Source organism: Lithobates pipiens, unplaced genomic scaffold, assembly GCF_037356315.1.
Source record: "Lithobates pipiens isolate NorthernLeopardFrog02 unplaced genomic scaffold, aLitPip1_a1.2 Scaffold_23, whole genome shotgun sequence".
NCBI classification, from domain to species: Eukaryota; Metazoa; Chordata; class Amphibia; order Anura; family Ranidae; genus Lithobates; species Lithobates pipiens.
In genome coordinates this window covers 110,825,782-110,847,950 of record NW_027507785.1, presented here as the reverse complement: position 1 = coordinate 110,847,950, position 22,169 = coordinate 110,825,782, and the positions used below count along the sequence as shown (strand labels likewise).

The 22,169-nt window shown below is 40.3% G+C and overlaps 1 protein-coding gene across 1 annotated transcript in view; it reads left to right on the top strand.

Annotated features, from left to right (window-relative positions):
• NUP210 (nucleoporin 210) overlaps positions 1 to 22,169 on the top strand; it is a 353,934-nt gene that overhangs the window by 71,996 nt on the left and 259,769 nt on the right. Inside the window, exons 5-8 of the mRNA XM_077452181.1 lie at positions 7,794 to 7,944; positions 18,607 to 18,739; positions 20,508 to 20,672; positions 21,233 to 21,295. Coding sequence (XP_077308307.1) covers positions 7,794 to 7,944; positions 18,607 to 18,739; positions 20,508 to 20,672; positions 21,233 to 21,295 — 512 coding nt within the window. The remainder of the gene's footprint in view (positions 1 to 7,793; positions 7,945 to 18,606; positions 18,740 to 20,507; positions 20,673 to 21,232; positions 21,296 to 22,169) is intronic.

The window sequence follows — 22,169 nt, the reverse complement described above, 5'->3', positions numbered from 1 at the left end:
TGTCCTAATTCAGTTACATTAGAGGGTTTTCAAGCATGAACGGCCTTTTTAAGGTCATACCACAACATCTCAATAGGATTCAGGTCAGGACTTTGGCTAGGCCACTCCAAAGTCTTCATTTTGTTTTTCTTCAGCCATTCGGTGGTGGACTTGCTGGTGTGTTTAGGATCATTGTCCTGCTGCAGAACCCAAGTTCGTTTCAGCTTGAGTACACGAACAGATGGTCGGACATTCTCCTTCAGGATCTCTTGGTAGACAGCAGAATTCATAGTTCCTTTTATCACGGCAAGTCTTCTAGGTCCTGAAGCAGCAAAACAGCCCCAGACCATCACACTACCACCACCATATTTTACTGTTGGTATAATGTTCTTTTTATGAAATGCAGTGTTCCTTCTACGCCAGATATACTTGGACACACATCTTCCAAAGAGTTCCACTTTTGTCTCATCGGTCCACAGAATGTTGTCCCAAAAGTCTTGGGGATCATCAAGATGTATTGTGGAGAAATTGAGACGAGCTTTGATGTTCTTTTTGCTCGGCAGTGGTTTTCTCCTTGGAACTCTGCCATGCAGGCCATTTTTGCCCAGTCTTTTCCTGATGGTGGAGGCATGAACGCTGACCTTAACTGAGGCAAGTGAGGCCTGCAGTTCCTTGGACGTTGTTGTGGGGTCTTTTGTGACCTCTTGGATGAGTCGTCGCTGCGCTCTTGGGGTAATTTTGGGCGGCCGGCCACTCCTGGGAAGGTTCACCACTGTTCCATGTCTTCGCCATTTGTGGATAATGGCTCTCACTGTGGTTCGCTGGATTCCCAAAGCTTTGGAAATGGCTTTATAACCCTTTCCAGACTGATAGATCTCAATTACTTTCTTTCTCAATTGTTCCTGAATTTCTTTTGGGTCTCGGCATGATGTGTAGCTTTTAAGGATCTTCTGGTGGACCTTACTGTGTCAAGCAGCTCCTATTTAAGTGATGCCTTGATTGTGAACAGGTGTGGCAATAATCAGGCCTGGGTGTGGCTAGAGAAATTGAACTCAGGTGTGGACAACCACAGTTATAGTATGTTTTAACAAGGGGGGCAATCACTTTTTCACACAGGGCCATGATGGTTTGGATTTTTTTTTCACCTTTAATAATAAACACCTTCATTTACAAATTGCATTTTGTGTTTACTTGCGTTGTCCTTGACTATTGTTTAAATTGGTTTGATGTTCCGAAACACTTAAGTGTGACAAACATGCAAAGGAACAGGAAATGAGGAAGGGGGCAAACACTTTTTCACACCACTGTATGTATATGTGTGTGTATATATGTGTATATGTATATATATATATATATATATATATATATATATATATATATATATATATATATATATATATATATATATATATATATATATATATATATATATATATATATAGTGTGTTTATGTGAGACTAATAGTGTTTACAAACTATGGTATATACAGTATATTGGAAAATTTATCAATTCTGATGTACTGATGCCAATCTCATTTGTTAAGGTCCTCAAATGCTAGGAAATTCTTTGGAAATCGACTTTATTCAGTTGTCACTAATTTGATGTTTATGGATGCTCATACACTCTATTTGGAGCGCAGTTAAATAATTCATTTTTTTCAGTTTATTCATGTTTAACCACTTGCTTACTGGGCACTTAAACCCCCCTCAGTCCCAGACCAATTTTCAGCTTTCAGCGCTGATGCATTTTGAATGACAATTGCGCGGGCATACAACACTGTACCCAAATGAAATTTTGATCATTTTTTTCCCACAAATAGAGCTTTCTTTTGGTGGTATTTAGTTACAGCTTGGAGTTTTATTTTTTGCTAAACAAACAAAAAAAGATGCAAAAAAAAAATCATGTTTTAATAGTTTGTTATAAAATTTTGCCAACGGGTCATTTTTCTCCTTCATTGAAGTGCGCTGATTAGGCGGCACTGATAGGCTGCACTGGTGGGCACTGATGGGCTGCACTGGTGGGCACTGATGGGCTGCACTGGTGGGCACTGATGGGCTGCACTGGTGGGCACTGATGGGCTGCACTGGTGGGCACTGATGGGCTGCACTGGTGGGCACTGATGGGCTGCACTGGTGGGCACTGATGGGCTGCACTGGTGGGCACTGATGGGCTGCACGGGTGGGCACTGATGGGCTGCACGGGTGGGCACTGATGGGCTGCACGGGTGGGCACTGATGGGCTGCACGGGTGGGCACTGATGGGCTGCACGGGTGGGCACTGATGGGCTGCACGGGTGGGCACTGATGGGCTGCACGGGTGGGCACTGATGGGCTGCACGGGTGGGCACTGATGGGCTGCACGGGTGGGCACTGATGGGCTGCACGGGTGGGCACTGATGGGCTGCACGGGTGGGCACTGATGGGCTGCACGGGTGGGCACTGATGGGCATAGTTAAGGTGGCACTAATAGGCACAGATAAGGCGGCACTGGTGGGCAAAGATGGGCACAGATAAGATGGCACGGATGGGTACGGATGGGCACCACTGATAGATAGGACTGATGGGCTCTGATAGGTGGCTCTGATAGGTGGCTCTGATGGGTGGCTCTGATGGGTGGCTCTGATGGGTGGCTCTGATGGGTGGCTCTGATGGGTGGCTCTGATGGGTGGCTCTGATGGGTGGCTCTGATGGGTGGCTCTGATGGGCGGCACTGACGGGGGGCACTTACTTTTATTAAGTGGGGCACTGCAGGGGGCAGGTGGGCACTGTCAGGGGGCAGATGGTCGCTAGCAGGGCTGGCCGTGATCGGGACTGATGTCCCGATCACGGCCGCTGGTGATTGGCTTTTTTTTTTCTCCTCGCGCTGTCAGCGCGAGGAGGAATAATAGCCGATTACCGGCTTCGTTATATCACATGATCAGCTGTCATTGGCTGACAGCTGATCACGTGATAAGGGGTCGGGATCGACCCCTTGCACGGATCGGTGATCAGGCGAGTCTCATGGACTCGCCGATCACAGAGCGCGCCGCGCGCGCCTCTCAGGGGGCGCGCACGGCGCTCGTACACGGGACGACGTCAATAGACGTAGTCCCGGAAAAGGAGATCCGCGCTGTAGCCGTCAATTGACTATAGCGCGGATCTCAAGTGGTTAAGCTATTTTGTGTTTATAATGTGCAGCTCTTTTGTTTGTTATAGACCTTGTATATTGATACTAGCACATTTGCGCAGGTATTGGGTTAAATACACTTGCATAGCTTCACAAAAATGTAATTTGCCTACAGTTTTGCATGACCGTGCAATTGTCAGTTAAAGTAGTGCAGTGCTGAATAGCAAAAAATCCTGTTCATGAAGTAAGTCGGTCGGAAGGTAAAACCTTCCCGAGCTGAGGTGGTTAAAACAAATTGGTCAAAAGCTCAGTTTTTGAATTGTATTATGCCACTTATTTTATCTGATGCTTTCAAAAGGTGTCCTGCTATAACTGCTTGCCGAGCACTTTGCGTAGTAGTGCAGTAGCAGAGTGGCTCTCCTGCACTGGATCACTTATCTAGTAAGTGATCCAGCACATCCAGGTAAGGGGCATGCTGGCGGTGCTGTTATTGGTCACAGCACAAACCGATCAGCATGTGCCTTCCAGTGGTTGACTGCTGATCGGTGAAGATGACAACAGGGCAGAGTTCTGTGAATGTCAACCATACAGAGCTCTGTCCTGTCAGCGGGAATGTGCCGGTTTTTGTTTACCTGTAAAGCAAGGAATAAAAACCGGCACATCACTTAGTAAAAATGGCTTGACTGCGCCAAGCACGATAAGGCACACAGTTAACCCTTTAATTGCGCTGGATGTTAACCCCTTCCCAGCCAGTGTCAGTACAGTCACTGTGTATTAGCACTAATCATTGTATTACTGGTTCCTACAAAGTGTCAAAAGTGGTAGTTGCTGATCACCACCATTACTAGTATAAAACAAAAAAAAATCCATTATTTATACCATAGTATGTAGACATTATAACATTCGTGCAAATGAATCAATATTTTTTTAATGGATTTTTTTTTCCATAGTTGCAGATCTGTGATCATTTCGAAAAGATCAAAGTTCTCTTGCGGGCAAAAGGTCAAACCTCTGGATAATATTTGGGTTTCTGCTTGAGTTAAATGATACGATGAAAGGTTAATTGTTTGGTTGGGTCCGTATGATATGCGGGCCAAGCCCTCTCCCATTTTTGTTTATCTGGGGGGGAACGGGGCCCCCGTGTGGACTTAAAAGGTTTCTGTGTGGCTAGCTTGGGTTTGCCTGTGAGATGAGAAATATGACTGATGCTACATGGAGCATCAGACAAAGAGAACCTAATAAACTCATCCCCATATATATCGTGTGCCATTCTGCCTCACAATGGGTGGAGTATGTCGGATGGTGTAGCCTGTCCATATTCCAAATCTGCGTATACAGTGCATTTTTTTTTTAGTTGTCCTGTTCTAGTGAGCCTCTATCTTTACGGCTGCTTTTTTTGTTTTCCACGTCCACACTGGGGGAAATTCTGACTGGGGCCTGTGTAAGGTGAAATCTTAGATTTCACTGTACCATTGTATTCTCTAGGTTGATACATTTTTTTTTTTTTTTAGTTTGTATATTACTAGTGCTCCATTTATATGCTTGTCCCTCGACGAACGCTGTCTTGTCTCTACAAAATTTAACCTCCTTTTTCTTTAATATGTTCTTATTGAAGGCTGACAAACTATTAGATTCGTTTGTGCCTCCAGATATTGAGCATGTTTAGAAAAAGGAGCCAAGGCTAATTCTAGTTTGCTAATCTCAGTGTAATCTGTCTCTTGTACTCCTTGCTCAAAATGGCCATCATTTCTTGTGAACATGATTTAAAATTTTCTTCCCATTCCCTTTTGCACTCCCCACTGATCGGAGTTTGGTAAGATCGGCACACGTAACCCAAAAGGGTTAATTTTGCATTGGTGTATCTATCAAAGGACTTGGTATGCCAAAATAATGCAGACTTTTTTTATAAAGCTCTACAAAGTTTAAGAAAGAGGGACAAAATTTGAGTTTCAATCTGAGCCCCCTGTTCAAATCCTTTCATATTCGGACATAAGACTATCCCATTCATCACCTTGAAAACTACTCATAGCGTATGAATTATTTAACAGTAAATAAAATGTATAACAAACCAATAATGCAAAGCTCATATCTAAACTCTTATGTGTCAAAGGGGGAGAAAGGAAGAAGAGGTGTTTAACCACCCAAAATTAATATGAATCTAATTTGTGTGCAGCGTAGCTTGACCAATCAATTGTCAGTTAAAATAACACTGTGCCAAAAAACAAAAAAATGCCCAGGTCATGAAGGGGGGTAAATCTTCCGGAGGTAAAGTGGATAATTGCAGGGGGATTGACAATTCAAGAGAATATCTGTTTTGGTTCTGTCTTTTAACCCATTCACCGCTAGGCTCGCAGCTGGGGAGCGCAGGAAGGGGTCACTAGCGGTTGGGGGGCATTTTAGCAGCTAGACTTGGTCAGCTGTAGGTCCTGTCAGCAAAAAAGGGGTTAAAGTGAATGTTTTGGCATTTTGACATTTTTTCTTTGTGTTGTGGAATACATCCAGTGATTTGTACAGTGATTTCTCCACTGATTATAACTAATAAGAGGAGATTTGGTCTGTTAGGAGTATCCCTATAAAGGAAGATTAGCCTTTTTGTTTTACCAAGGCCAGCTAACTTTAAAGTATAACTAAAGGCAAAACTTATTAGTAGTATTATTGCTGTCTGTGCCCCATTAAGGAGATTCACCCTCTCTAATTGTTCTGTTTACCATTATTATTGACAGTGACTGGAGCAGGTACGACTCAAGAAATTCCTTTTATTTGCAGGGATTGCCTCTCACTTGTTTGGCTATGGGACAGGAAATCTCTGCAGTGGGACACAAATGGCGGAAAAAGTCTGGCAGGGGTTATAACCCTCCCTTGCTCTATCCAAAATGAAAAAAGTTTTGCCTATAGTTCTTTCAATCAAATGCTTTTTAATAATGACAAAAAAAGTGGTTTCTTTTTGCTTCCTCTTTCATATGGCCATCATTCCCTGTGAATAGTATGCAGTTAACTGTACAGCATATAGCTTTGCAGTGTGTTTTTTAATTTTTTTTCCCCAGTTGTAACTATTTCTGTGTAAATATTTTATGTTAAAAGCTTTTGCACTTATTAATGGGGGTTTTCAGAAACAACGTTAAAGAGGAACTGCAGTTTGCTCATGTAATTTGTAATAAAAACATCTTTGCCATTGCTCTCTAATCACTTTGCTTATTATTTGATATATACAGTGATTCTATACTTGCCAAATATGCTGAAGAAATCTCCCTCCACTGAGTACCTGCAGCCATTTTAACTGTGGGCAGCTGAAGCTGCTGCCTGTTCACTTCCTGGATTTAGACAGACACACACAGGCACACCTGCAGCTCTCATTGGCCCTCTTATGACTCACCTCCCTCCCTGTCAAACTCTCACTAGAGTAAAAAGAGAGCTGTGCATGTCATAAGCCTAGGCTTTTTACCAGACAAACAGGAAGTGGGATGTATAAGGTATTTACTGGCAGGAAAATAAATGTTTTTTTACTATCCAAAGTTAAAACAAGGGCAGAAGATTTAATAGATGGAAAGATGAAAAAATTACAGTTTGTTTTAAAACTGTTCTCTGAATGGGTAACCTACAGCAATAGATCAAAGGCACTTTCATCCCAAACAAATAGGATTTTGGAAGAATAAGCAAAAGGGATTTGTATGTTGCCACAAAACAGAAATTATTGTAAAAACCTTTTTTAGTTCGATACAAAATGTTTAAAAAGAACATGTCATAAACGCGTTTTGTACATATACAACATAAATACAGATACCGTATCAATCACAATGCTTGTTGAGCAACAAGCATTGTGATCGATACAGTATCTATTTTTGTAGATGTACAAAGCTCTTTTATGAAATGTTCTATTGGACAGCAATTGCTTCTGTTCTTTTTAAAACCGTTTGAGTCCAAATAAGAATGTTTTTACAATAACTCCTGTGTTGTGGCACCATAAAATCCCTTTCTCTTACTCTACAAAATCACATTAACTGTTGTCAATAGACTGACATGGATAGCTATTATGGTATAGGCATTTATTAAAAGCAAGCATTAAATTATACAATTTTCTTTTCCTTTAACCATGGGTTCTTGCTAAATTTCGATCTGTCTGACCAGCTCTGATTTTTGCAGAAGTGCCTGTGAGTTGTGTTCTATTATCTTTGTGGGTATTTGTGTTCAGGGAAACTTATACAGACAGGCTAGTGATTTCATGCTCACCACCCAATAACATGCAAGAAAATTACTGCTAGCAAGCCTTTTGTTTTATCTTTTTCTTTTTGGCAAAGCACAAGTACACACACATAGACACGGTTGGTTTGCAAAGAAATATATAATTTTTAATTTCTATAAAAGAGCAAGATCTTTTTAGGCCCCATTCACATCTGAGCGGCATGCGTTTTTGGAGCAACACTATTCACTTAAACAACCTGTAGTCCTCTCCTAAGTCGCCTTATAGTAGCTCCTGTACTTTTTTGGGGGGGCTTTTTTCTGGTGACAAATTGCAGATTTCCTTTAGAGCATTTAGGGTGCCTGTACAATGGCATTAATACCCACATTTTTAGAGTACCGGGCAATTGTGGGCATAATTGTGTAATTCTGCCTACGATTCAGATGTGAATGGGGCATTACTCCTGCCATGTGTTCAGTATTCATCATCATCATTTACTACTAAAATAGACTATAAATGTTTATACTTGCAGGATTTTGAAATTTTTGGAATCCACCTATGTACCACCGGTCTATATCACAGAAATGGAGAAAGTTGCAAAGCAAGGTGACACTATCTTAGTATCTGGATTGAAAACCGGAAGCTCAAAACTCAGAGCAAAAATGTTGGAAACTGTCTATGAGGCAAGTCTTTGATATAATATTTGTGACACTTGTGCCATCACACTGAATGGGTCTCATGTAAATGCAGATTTTCTGTAGAGAGTTTGACTGCCAAAGGTCCTTAACTCCTACAGGAGAACAGATGGAAAAGCCAGGAGTCAAATATTCATTTTAATCAAGAAAACAATTTATCTGTTTTTTATTCCTGCTAATTTCTAGCCTACAGATGTCTTTGTTGCACTAGGCGTTATTGAAGGCATTTTAAAACTTTTATATTTCTGTTCTTATTTCCATTCAGTAGAAGAACCATAGTATTGTGTATTGATAGCCTGTATGTGAGGTGTATACGTTTTAGCACGGTGTGCCTTTGATATGTATGAAAAAGGAAAACCGAAAAGGACCATTATTGCTGGTTCACACCATGCGATCCGATTCCTGTGCGAGTGTGCAGATCGCACTGCGATATGCGGACGGATCTGGGGGTGTCAATAACATTTCATTGACACTCCCAGCCGTTCGCATAGGGCAGTGTGAACTGCCGGCGGGAGGCATGCGATGCGGGAAAACGCCACGGATTCGCGGCGTTCCCGCATCGCTGTGGTGTGAACTCAGCCTAAAGAGCCTTTAAATAGGTATTAAAGGCAGATTAAAAAAAAAAATAATAATTCAAACATGTCATACCTACAGCGTATATAAAAAGTCTAAAACGCCTGTTAAAATGTGAGGTTTCAGTGATATAAATAATGAGACAAAGATAAATCATTTCAGAACGTTTCCCACCTTTTTTATGTGACCTATAAACTGTACAACTGTTAAATCACAAACTGAAATCTTTTAGGTAGAGGGAAGTAAAACAAAATTAATATTGTTGCATAAGTGTGTACACCCTTAAACTAATACTTTGTTGAAGCACCTTTTGAGTTGATAATGGCACTATTTTTTTGGGTATGAGTCTATCAGCATGACACATCTTGACTTGGCAATATTTGTCCACTCTTCTTTGCAAAAACACTCCAAACCTGTCAGATTGCGGGGGCATCTCCTGTACAAAGTCCTCTTCAGGCCATCCCACTTATTTTCAATCAGATTCTGGTCTGGGCTCTGGCTGGGCTATTCTAAAACTGTAATCTTCTGGTGAAGCCATTCCTTTGTTGATTTGGATGTATGCTTTGGGTCGTTGTCATACTGAAAGATCAAGTTCCTTTTTCAGGCTTCTGCTAGAAAGCTGAACATGAAGTAATGTGCCAATATTTACTGGTATTTGGAACTGTTTATAATTTCCTCTACCTTGACTAAGGCCCCTGTTCCAGCTGCAAAATAAATGGCCCAAAGCATGATGCTGCCACCACCATGCTACCTTGTGGGCATGGCATTCTTTTGGTGATGTGCAGTGTTGTTTTTGTGCCAAACATATATCGTTTGGAACTACTGCCAAAAAGTTCAACCTTGGTTTCATTGGATCATACCACATTTTCCCACATTCTTTTGGGAGACTTCAGATGTGTTTTTGCAAAATTTAGCCAGGCTTGGATGTTTTTCTTCATAAAGAAAAGGCTCTTTTCTCTTGACTTGCCACTCTACCCATGAATGAAATGGAGAATGTCCCACGCTGATGGTCCTTATCCTGATACTATTGGCTGCTGCCTCCACCGTGACAGTACTAAGTAGGGTCTGAAGATGAAAAAAAAAAATATTGGAATAAGGTGGCTGTGGCGCTGCCAAATGTTAGTGTAATTATTTAAAATGACATGGGGCTATCCAATATTCAACGTGCAAATCCCAAAGCAATAAATTAAAAAACCTGTTAGATAAACGTGACACCTGCTATGGACTAGTCCTCCAATGACAAATTATCTCAAGTGCTCCTTAGGATATATAGTGCGACCTGTGCTATAAAGTGACTTGGTGCAATTAAATTTCATCAAATAATGCCAGTGCTAATATCATGCAATTTAAATGTCCACAAACGGAAAAATAGTTGATAATAGGAGGAAATATAAAAAATTTAAAATATAAAAATTAAAAAATATATAAACTGAGTGACTGTGCCTTCAATAAAAATCAAAAACAGTCTTTCACAATGAATCAAGGGACTCCAAACTGCTTTTCTCATATACAATTTTACCAGAGAATTCTCCCCACTAGGGGGTGTTGTGCATTTCTCAGCTTCACTGCTGTATTAGCTGGAACAGACCTTTAAATGTGTATGCCTCCTTGCAGCCCCTTCTCCTTGCTTTTAACTCAGTATATGTGGGAAGAAATTGAAACCTCCCATAGTGCAATAACGTTTTAACTAGTTTATTCATATAAAGTAAAAGTATGCACTTGGTGTGTAAAAATCAATAGCACAGTTAAAATGGGAAGTGCTGTCTCTTCTGCGTTCCACACTCATGTACTGGAAGTGACGTGATGAAGCTATGACTCTGACCTACGCGTTTCATCATCAAGACATCTACTGGATCGGCACCATATTGCTACACTTCCTGGTTTAAATAACACGTGGTAACCTAGCGACCACGTGACTTCGTCAGCCATTTTCTTGTAGACATTTGTTGCTTTCCATTCTTTATCATGGTATATGCCTTTAACCGCCATTTTTAGTTTGTTTTTTATGTTCTAATATAACAATTTAAATCCCCAATCATAATTTCAATTAGGAAAGCCAAGTTGGACAACTCAAAGCTTTAGTGGAAAGAAACTCCTATATGCGAGTTCCTCGGCCCTTTCACCCATACCCAGGTGCGTGCTAAAATGCTGCTCAGGGGACACCACGTGATATTCGCCCACATAGTACATAATATCCATATAAATACATTAAATTACATGAGTAATTATAATAAACTCCATTACATTTCCTATGTTTTATTAATAAACATTACTATTTAAAAAGAGGAATCTAAATGATTGAACAATATGTTGACTTTTTAACCACTTAAGCCCCGGACCAATTGTCAGCCTAAGGACCAGAGGTCTTTTTACAATTTCGCACTGCTTTAACTGGTAATTGCGCAGTCATGCAATGTTGTACCCAAAATAAATTTTGCATCCTTTTCTTCCTACAAATGGAGCTTTCTTTTGATGGTTTTTGATTGCCTTTGCGATTTTTATTTTTTACGATTATAGAAGGAAAAAGACTGAAAATTTTGAAAAAAAAAAAGATATTTTCTACTTTTTGTTATAAGAAAAATCGAATAAACTAAATTTTAGTCATACATTTAGGCCAAAATGTATTCAGCCACAGGTCTTTAGTAAAAAAAATGTCAATAAGCGTATATTGGTTTTCGCAAAAGTTATAGCGTCTGCAAACTAGAATACATTTTCTGGAATTTACACAGCTTTTAATTTATGACTGCCCATCTCATTTCTTGAGGTGCTAAAATGGCAGGACAGTACAAACCCCCCCCCAAATGACCCCATTTTGGAAAGTAGACACCCCAAGGAAACTGCTGAGGGACATGTTGAGCCCATTGAATATTTTTTTTTTTTTTGTCCCAAGTGATTGAATAATGGCACAAAAAAAAAAATTACAAAAAGTTGTCACTAAATTATATATTGCTCACACATGCCATAGTTATATGTGGAATCGCATCCCAAAATATATTCTGCTTCTCCTGAGTACGGGGATACCACATATGTGGGACTTTTTGGGAGCCTAGCCGCGTACGGCACCTCGAAAACCAATCGCTGCCTTCAGGATTTCTAAGGGTGCAAATTTTGGATTTCACTCCTCACTACCTATCACAGTTTCGAAAGCCATAAAATGCCAAAATAGCACAAAACCCCCCCAATGACCCCATTTTGGAAAGTAGACACCCCAAGCTATTTACTGAGAGGCATGTTGAGTCCCTGAAATATTTTAGATTTTGCCACAAGTTGCGGGAATATTACAAACTTTTTTTTTTGCACAAAGTTGTCACTAAATGATATATTGCTCACACATGCTATGGTCATAAGTTAAATTACACCCCAAAATAAATAGTATAGATCAGATATTGATCTGCTCAGATACTATACCACTACAGGAGGTGTATGCTTTGCGCGTGGGTGTTAGTGGTACTGGCACCAACCTAGCGCTGCCTGGGGCGACGCAGACCCTGACCCTAAAACCTAATTGATATCACCCGCCGGGTGATCAGGGGGTTAAACCTTTATTGGGTAATAAATGGTGGGTGCCCTGATGCTATAAAAAGCAAACTAACTAACCAGAGTCACCCGTAACACTTATACGGTGATCACTGGTGAAAGGGTTAACTAGGGGCAATCGTGGTTAAAATCTTTATTAGGTAGTATATGGGGGTACCTAACGCTATAAAAACCTGGCGGTGAACCTAAAAAATAACTAGCTACCTAGCGGCACCAGTGACACTAATGCAGCGATCACAAAAATGATCGCTTAGTGACACTGGCAAAAGGGGGTGAAAGGGTTAACTCTAGGGGCAATCGGGGGGTTAAACCTTTATTGGGGGGGGTAGGGGGCTACCCTGGACCTAACACTAACTGCCCTGACACTTTTTACTGTCACAACTGACACTAAATGCAGTGATCAGTAAATAAAATGATCACTGCAATCAGTGACACTGTGACTGGGAGGGGGGGATCGGGGGGTGATTTGTGTTCCTATGTGTACCTACGTGTCAGTGTAGTGTTGGTGCACACTTACTATGTCCTCTCCTCGCAGTCCGGTCAAAAAGACCGCCCCGAGGAGAGTGACATCACTTCCTCCTGCCTGTGTTTACACTACACAGGCAGGGGAAGCTTCTCATTCGCCAGGAGCGATCGAGAGGGGATGGCCAGAAACCAATGGCCATCCCCTCATCACGGATCGCTCCTGAAGCGAAACGGACTGCCGCAGCCAGCAGGAGGGGGTCCGATCGGACCCCCCACCCGCTGGAAGGCAAGCACGTACGGGTACGTGCTTGTGCCCGTACATGCCATTCTGCCGACGTATATCTACATGCGGCGGTCCTTAAGTGGTTAAGTGACCATGGACAGTATCGATTTGTTTAAACTTATTAAATCATTTTTTTTATTAAAAGTATTAAATACTTAAAAATATAATTTTTAAAAACTGAGGTAGAGTCCTGAGCACTAAAATTTGTGGGGAGATGATGTAGAGAAAGGGAGGTATTGGCACTTGTACATCAACCTGAATATGATTATTAAAGTGAATTCAAACTATTTGGATAGTCCAAGACCATAAATTATAAAGTTACTATTGTATGTAATGTATTTTAAAGGGACCAAATATGTAAGTTTGAAAGTCGGGACTTACTACTTGGGAGGTAATAATTTGTTAAAGGGGCCGTATGTATTAGGTTAGAAATTGGTGATAAAGCAGTTCAAGTCAAGTCATCTGGTTGAAGAGTGTTGAGCAAGAAAATCCACTTTGTTTCATTTTGTGAGATTTTCTTCTTTTTATCGTCTCCTCTCCAATGGCCTGAGATCTTATCTATGCCGTAGAAAGCCAGAAGTGATGGATTTCTACGGTAATGTCCCTAAAATGCCTTGAGGCGCTGTTACAAGAACCCATTTTTTATGTTAATGTTTTTATTCAGACATACAGTGGCCTTGTAGTCCTCCCTATCTACTGTAATGGACACCGCATTCTAAAACTTGTGTTACATACTTGCTGTTGCATGTAATTAGCTGTCCGATTTTATACGCTCTGGCTAGGGAGTTAATAACCTCTTTTTTTGTTTTTTTGACTCGCCCTACGTGGTAGGCATTTATTACACTTATTAGAACCCTTTCAGGCTTGGTAGCACCTTTTTGTCTTGGATTCGGTGTGTAATGGACCAATTTTGTTTCTCAAAGTGGGGTCTTTCCTATAAAAGAAGGTGGATCTTGCTGGGAGGTGTGTGTGTGTGTGTGTGTGTGTGTGTGTGTGTGTGTGTGTGTGTGTGTGTGTGTGTGTGTGTGTGTTTTTTCTGACCTTAACTACTTAAGGACCGAGCCTTTTTTTTTATAGATGTGGTGTTTATAAGCAATTTACTTGGAACCCCCAAACATTATAATTTTTTTTTTCTAACACCCTAGAGAATAAAATGGCGGTCGTTGCAATACTTTATCACACCGTATTTGTGCAGTGGTCTTACAAGCGCACTTTTTTGGAAAAAAATACTCTTTTAAACAGAAGTAAAGTTGGCCCAATTTGTTTTTATATTGTGAAAGATAATGTTACACCGAGTAAATTGATACCCAACATGTTGCGCTTCAAAATTGCTCCTGCTCGTGGAATGGCGACAAACTTTTACCCATAAAAATCTCCATAGGCGATGTTTAAAAAATTCTACAGGTTGCATCTTCTAAATTAGAGGTCTAGAATTATTGCTCTCACTCTACCGATCGTGGTGTGGTTTGAACACCGTTTTCATATGCAGGTGCAACTCACGTATGCGTTCACTTCTGCACGCGAGCTTGGCGGAATGGGGCGCATTTAAAAAAGAGGTTTTCTTATTCTACCTTTAAAAAAAAAAAAAAAGTTTAAAAAAGAATTTGTCTTTTTTATAACTATTGTAAGGTAAACATCCCTTGTAATAGAAATAAAGCATGATCAGACCTCTTAAATATGAGATCTGGGGTCAAAAAGACCTCAGATCTCATATTTACACTTAAATGCACCAAAAACAAAACAGAAATTTTCATTTAAAAAAATTATTAAACAGCCCTTTAAGAGCTGTGGGCGGAAGTGACGTTTTCATGCTCAGCCAGGATGAAAATCAGATTGCCTCAGCCACTGCTGACGGATCCAGTAAGCGGTGGCGAAAGGAGGGGCCCCTCTCCCGCTGCTAAGTGATCTTGCGGCGAAACCTCCGTAGAGACCAGTCTTATCAGAAACCAGACTGCCGGCCAAACACGAGGATACCGGGGTTTTGACAGCTAGATGCTGCCATAACGATATCTTCTGTCAAAGTTAGGACGTATATAGGCGTGCTGCGGTTCGGAAATGGTTAAAATTGGCCTGTGTGTTTTTTTATTTTTTATTGCTCAAGTGATCTGTACTGTCCACCGAAACCAGTGAGGAAGGCTGTTTCCATATACTTATTTGTGTTTTTATTTTTTCCATTCATCATATCTCTGTCCACCGTCTTCACTTGCTCTAATTGTTTAGCTTTAGCAATCTTTTTGTATTATATTTGTGTATAGCGAGTTGACATCAATGGTGACCAAAAAAATCTCCATCTACTTTGAAATTGCTTTAGCTCCTGTATATCAATTGTGTACTATCCTTTTTAAGTAGGCTCTTCCCTCTGGCACCGATGGCTGTAAGTATTGGTTCGGGTACTCCCCTAGCGTTGAAAATTGGTGAGTCAATCCTGCTTGCAGTTGGCCTTCCCGGGGGTTTCTCTTGATTCTTGTGAATTTTTTACGAACATAATAAATTACCGGTGTTTTAGCTGCTTCTGGTACTAGGTACCTTGCTTCCTTTTTATTCAGAATACCTCGATCCTTCTCTTTTTGTTATGCACATTCTCAATTTCTTCTCATATTCCTTCTTTGGATTACTTTTGAGTTTGTTGTATGTCCCTTCCATTTGTAGTAGGTTTTTCATCTCCTTTTTTAATAATTATTTTTTGTTCAGGATGACCAAGGAGGCCAAGCCCCCTAGTTTGTCAGCTGGGTGTATGACCACTTTTCTTTTCTTTTCTGTACTCTTAATTGTCTTCCAGATGCTAACTTTTGTCTTTCCTATTTTCAGTTTCTTTATATCTTCCTCTACCAATTCTTTAAAAACCTCTAAACTTTCGTTATGTGGCGTTTTACGATTTGAGTAGTCAGTACAGATCACTTGAGAAAGTTATATAAAAAAAAAAAAAAAAAAAAAAAACACATGCCAATTTTACGGTCAGATAAAAATGTAAAAAACACTCCACCCAGCAAGGCAAGCATTTTATAAAGAAGAAAGAAAGCCCCCACAAACAAATTGGTGCACAACACACTGGATCCACCAAGTCAAATGTGCTACCAAGCCTGATGAGTGTAATAAATGCCTACCAGGTAGGGTGAGCTAAAAAAAAAAAAAAAGGTTTTAACTCCCTATCCACAGGAAGAGTATAAAATCAGAGAGTTAATTTCATGCAACAGCATGCATGTAACATACATTTTAGAATGCCTGTGTCAGTTACAGTACATAGGGAGGACTACAAGGCCACTGTATGTCAGAATAGGAGAACATATTTGGCGTCTCAAGGCATTTTAGGGAATCACCATAGAAATCCACTTCTGACATTCTACGCCATAGATAAGATCTCAGGCCACTGGGCGATAAAAAGAAGAAAATCTCACAAAATGAAACAAAGTGGATTTCCTTGCTCAACACTCCAACCAGATGGTATAAACATTGATATTGACTTGAACTACTTTATCACCAATTTCTAACCTCATACATACGGCCCTTTTAGTAGTAATAGTTTGAATTCACTTTAATAATCAACATCCAATACTTCCCTTTCTCTACATCTCCTCATGTATATTTGCATGCGATTTCAGACAATGTTTATGACAATCCTCACCGACTGACTACCTCAGTTTTTAAATTTATATATATATATATATATATATATATATGTATATATATATATGTATGTGTATATATATATATATATTTTTTTTTTTAACATTTAATTAAAATGATTAAATTAAGTTTAAACCTATTTATTTTTTTAAAACTGTCCATGGTCACTTAAATGTCAACCTATTCAATAATTTAGATTCCTCTTTTTAAATATTAATTTTTATTAATAAAACATAGAAAATGTAATGGATATAGTTTATTACAATTTATAATTTCTCATGTAATTTAATGTATTCATTTATATGGATATTATGTACTATGTGGGTGAATATCGCGTGGTGTCCCCTGAGCTGCATTTTAAAACGCACTCTGGTACGGTAAGGTGTAAGCGCACTTTTACTTTATACAAATAAAATAGTTAAAAAGTTATTGCACTATGGAGGTTTCAATTTCTTCTCACATATACTGCGTTAAAAACTAGGAGAAGGGGCTGCAAAGAGGCAGAAGTGTATAATATATTATTTTCACCAGGCACAAGGGGAGAAGAAAGTCACTCGATTCATTGTGAAAGACATTGTTTTTGATTTTTATTGCAGACACCGTCACTCAGTTTATGTATTTTTATATTTGTATTTAAAAAAAAAAAATTATTTCCCATTATCAACAAAGTTTTCAGTTTGTGGACATTTAATTGTATGACATTGGCACTGGCATTATTTGATGAAATTGAATTGCGCTAAGTCTAACTTTTTAGCACAGGTAATACTATATCCTCCTAAGGAGCACTTGATATAATTGTCATTGGAAGATACTACTAGTCCATAGCACGTGTAATGTTTATGTAGCGGATTTATTTATTGCTTTGGAACTTGTACACTGAATATTGGCTAGCACGTGCCACTTTAAATAATTACATTAACATTTCGCAGCACCACTACCTCCATATTCCTATATATTTTTTCACTCTACCCCATAGCCCAGACATATGAAGAATATTGGAGATTGTCACATGTACCACACAGCCAGTACCTACAGCTCCATTAAAGTTGCTGTAGGCCTCTTGGCAGCCTACCTGAACAGTTTTCTTTTCACCTGTCATCAATTTTGGAGGGACGTCCAGTTCTTGGTAATGTCACTGTTGTGCCATATTTTCTGCGTTTGACTGTCTTCACTGTGTTCCATGGTATATCTAATGCCTTGGAACTTCTTTTGTGCCCTTCTCCTGAATGATTCCTTTTAACAATGAGATCCCACTGATGCTTTGGAAGGTCTCAGCACACCACGGTTTTTGCTGATGGACACGACTAAGAAACAGACCTACTAGAACAGCTGAACTTTTATTTGGGGTTAATCAGAGGCACGTTAAATAATGGCAGGTGTGTACTGACTCCTGAGTTTGAATGTGATTGCTTAATTCTGAACACAGCTACATAGTTCTAAGAGTATGCAACAACATTAAGATTTCAGTTTTTATTTTTAAATTGAGTTGTATAGTTCATAGGTCACATTAAAGGTGGAATAAGTTCTGAAATGATTTATCTTTGTCAGGGGTGTGTAGACTGTACTTGATGTGTGCAGTGGTTGTGCACAGAGCAGCCCTGTTCCTCAGGTCCCCCACCAGTGCTCCTGGCCCCTCCCCTCCTGCCTAGTGCTCCTATAGCAAGCAGCTTGCTATGCGGGCACCCAAGCAGGCTTTCTTTTGAGGCACTGCGCCGTGTGTCCATGCACACATGGAGTGTGGCTCAGCCTCGCCTTGTCCCTGCTCTCTCCTCGTTGGCTTGCTGGCTGTGATTGACCTTAGCACGTACCAATGACTACCGCTGCTATCTCAGCCAATGGGGAGGGAAAGACCCAGGAGAGCTGAGGCTCTTGTGCGCATCACTGGATTAGAACAGGCTCAGGTAAGTATTTGGGGGTGGGGGGGGGGGATTAGGGGAGGTGCATGCATAGTGTTTTTTTTACCGTCATGCATAGAATGCATGAAGGTAAAAATCCTTTAGCCTTTACAATCACTTTAAGTAGTAGGTGTGTATGAATTTAATTTTGGAGAACATGGGTATCGTTTAGAGTCACTTTAATGTCCGTTGTAACTGCTTGTACTTATAATATTCAGTGTAGGCCATCTCCTTCCCTGATGTTGCATAATTAAAATGTTTGCTTTTCCCCAGAAAGTACATCCAGCGGAGGTTCGACTTCTTATTTTAGAGAACATCCTCCTTAATCCTGCGTATGATATTTACCTACTTGTGGGGTCATCTATAAAGTACAAAGTGCAAAAAATAAAACAGGGAAAGATCACAGGTAACTTTTTTCCTGCATTCTATGCATGTATGATAGCTTACTATAGCTGGAGTGTGCAAAATCTGGTGCAGCTCTGCATAGTAACCAATCCGCTTCCAGATGCTATTGCCAAAGCTTAATTAAGCTGAAGTTTGAAGCTGATTGGCTTCCATGCACCGCTCCACCAGACTTTACACACTCCAATTTTAGTAAATCAACCCGTTAGCAGCTGCTGGTTCACACTGGTACAACAAACGCTCTGACTATGGGAGCTCATGTCGCATATTGCATGACGTGTGCAAATCAATGTTTCTCCTATGAGAGCCATCTTAACTGGTGCGACACAAGTTGTTCCGACTTTGAAAATGCTCCCTGCGCTAAAATTCAAGGGGCGTTTTTTCCTCTTTAACTCTACATCCTCTGTATGACAAAGCATGTACTTATGAAGATCATCCTAAGTCATGTCCAATTTTTTTTTTTTGTCTAGGTATTTTTTTTTATTTTTTTTGCCTTTTAAGAAAGCTATGCATTACAGCTTCCTCTGTACATTAACACATAGTGCTAAATTTAGAAAAAAAATAAAATGCTTACTTTTTAAAGTGGTTGTATAATCATAAAAATGACTTTTACCTACAGGAAAGCCTATAATAAGGCTTACCTGTAGGTAAAAAAAAATCTCCTAAACCTGTACAGTTTAGGAGATATTCCCCTCGCAATGCGCCGCTGGCTGCAGCGGCGCATGCGCACAGGGGTTTCTCGGCTGAAAGTCCGGCAGACGCCGGACCCTGCCGGAAAGAAATTTCCCGTGCGCATGCGCGGGAGTGACGATATCGCGGCTCCGGCCACTCACAGCGCCGGGGCCGCGATACCCGGAAGAAACGCAGAGGGAACATGTCGGCTCCCTCGGCATGGATCCGGCCAGATGTCGGGGCCTCGTTCTAAGGTAAGTATTTCATAATGAGCTAGTATGTGGTGCATGCTAGATTATGCATTTTCCTTTGCAGGTCAGAAAAAAAAAAAACTTTGGCGGAAGTACAACCGCTTTAAGTGGCTTATTTCATTGCCCTCCCCTCTCCCTACTGCAGATGGCAAGATGTATCGAGCACTGGATGTTGCAACCCTAGAAACTAAAATGCACTTGGCTTTGTTTCCTACCTATGCCTGCACAGACCGCTCTCGCAGCTCGATGTTTTTCAGAAGTCATTGAAGTTTTGGTAAACCCAAAATCAAACCTTTATTATATTGCAGCTAATCATTTTATAGATGTGGCTGCACTATTTTTTCACGCTTTCTTCCTTTATTTTCATCCAATAATATGGCCAGTAAGTCTGATTTTCAAAAGAACAAGCTCTTCTGCAGATGTAGCAGTTAGACAGATGAGACAAACAATTTGCCAGCGAAAAAGCTTTTATTTTATGTAAAACCTTTTATCTCAAAAGGTAACGGACTGTTGCTGTAACTGCTTATAAAGTATTGGCTTCAATTTGTTAGTGTATTTAAATCTGCAGTGTTACTGGCCAGATCATCAAGTGAAAACAGAGGGGGAAAAACTAAAAGAAAACTAAAGCAGCCACCACATCTAATTTGTAAGCTGCAATTTACATTTTTGGTTTGAACTTAATTTCACTTTGAACAAACCTTTTTAAGAGTAAGGAATATTCAGCCACTAGCTCAGTCTATTTTAAATAATATCTTCAGACATGGGAATGTTATACATAGCTTTTCATTTTTTACTGTTAGAAAAGACTGTCTCTCTTTAACCATATACCCTTTTATTGCCTCTCCGTAGATTTATTGATGCCATCAGAACAATACGCATTGCAGCTTCAGAACCATGTGCCTGCCCCAGTGGGTAATAAATTTAATCCAGTGGCTAAGCTGGACCAGAGAACATCTAAAGTGACAGCATTGCAGGAGGGTCAAACCAACATTGTGCTTCTCCATAAGAATATCCTTACATGATTATTACTGCATATGCATGTGTCTAGCTAATAGGATATGGTGGTGTTTATGTAAATGGTATGGTACAGTATAACACTGGACTTTAGCCGCCAACAGTAGCTGCTTTTTGCTCCATATAAAACAGTTTGATTGTGGTTGAATACAAGCCATGCATCTTTGTAGAGAGAACATACTGCATTGTTTGGCACTTGGATTACACACGCCCACTCCTAAAAGACAAAAAGCCCAGTGTGATTTTGCTGGCAATGTCTTGTCTGCCCAGCTGTAAGAAAATCCTCTGTAAGTGTTTACAAGAGAGCTGATCATTTTTATGGCGTGACTCTGCAGAACAAACCTGACACAGCTTTTCTGGCCAGATCTCCGTCTGGTAAAGTATTGTAGTTGTAAACGCAGACATGTGTGGTTTGTTTAATATAATACGGTTACAAGGTTACAAGGTTAACTGCAGATTTTTTATTTTTTTTGTCCTATTATGTTCATGAGTTAAATATTTGAGGTTCTTCAGCCTAGTTTTCAGCATAAAGATCCTTAATGATTGATTTTTAAATATCCGCATGCAAGGTGCTTCTCGATTACCGAATGGAACGATATTTGTGGTGGAACCTGGATATTTAGGTATTTTTGTTCTGCTCTCCTTAAAGTTTTTGTCTTATTAGGAGACATGCATATCTGCATGCTAAAGGTCCTCTCCTTCATTGTTCTGTCTGTTTTTTTTTTTTTTGTTTTTTTGATCGGGTGGGAAAGTGTTAGAACCCCTGTTGGGTTTAATCCACTGCTCTTCAGGGCTCCGATAAATAAATTTTCACTTACCGTATTTATTGGCGTATAACACGTGCCAGCGTATAATGTGCACACCAAGTTTAGGAGGGAATTTTAAGGAAAAAAACTTTACATTTAAATGCCCATCAATGCAGCCTTGTCAGTGTCCATCTGCAGCCATGTCTGTGTCGCCTTGCCATTTTAAAAATGGCGCAGCCGAGATGCAGAGCCGGATGTCCTGTTTATCTCGCCGGCTTTTGGCCGATCTCTGGGCTTTCTGCCGCTCTCGCCGGCTCACGTGGGACTGAGAGCGGGCAAAAGCCGCCCATGGCCGAGAGGCTCACAATCGGCGGGGGATCGGTGTATAACACACAACCACAATTTCCCCCTGATTTTAAGGGAAAAAAACTGTGTTTTTATACGCCGATAAATACGGTACTTCCCAGCTGATCCCCAGATAGCAGAGAAAAAACATGGGCTGCAACATTTCCTCACTCTGTCCGAAATAAAAATAATCCTATAAGCTGTTTTTTTTTTTTTTTTGGGCCTGGATATGCGCTTTAGTTTGCTATGCTTTGTGCTAGCATAGAGTATAGCTTCTTTATAAGTTGAACACTGGTATGAGCGACTGTATACAAGAAACTCATATTCTTGAATGTTGGTTTGCTTTGTGACCTTCAGATCGGTGCAGTAATCCAGTGTGAAGCTTTGCCTCTGGGCATTGCTCCTC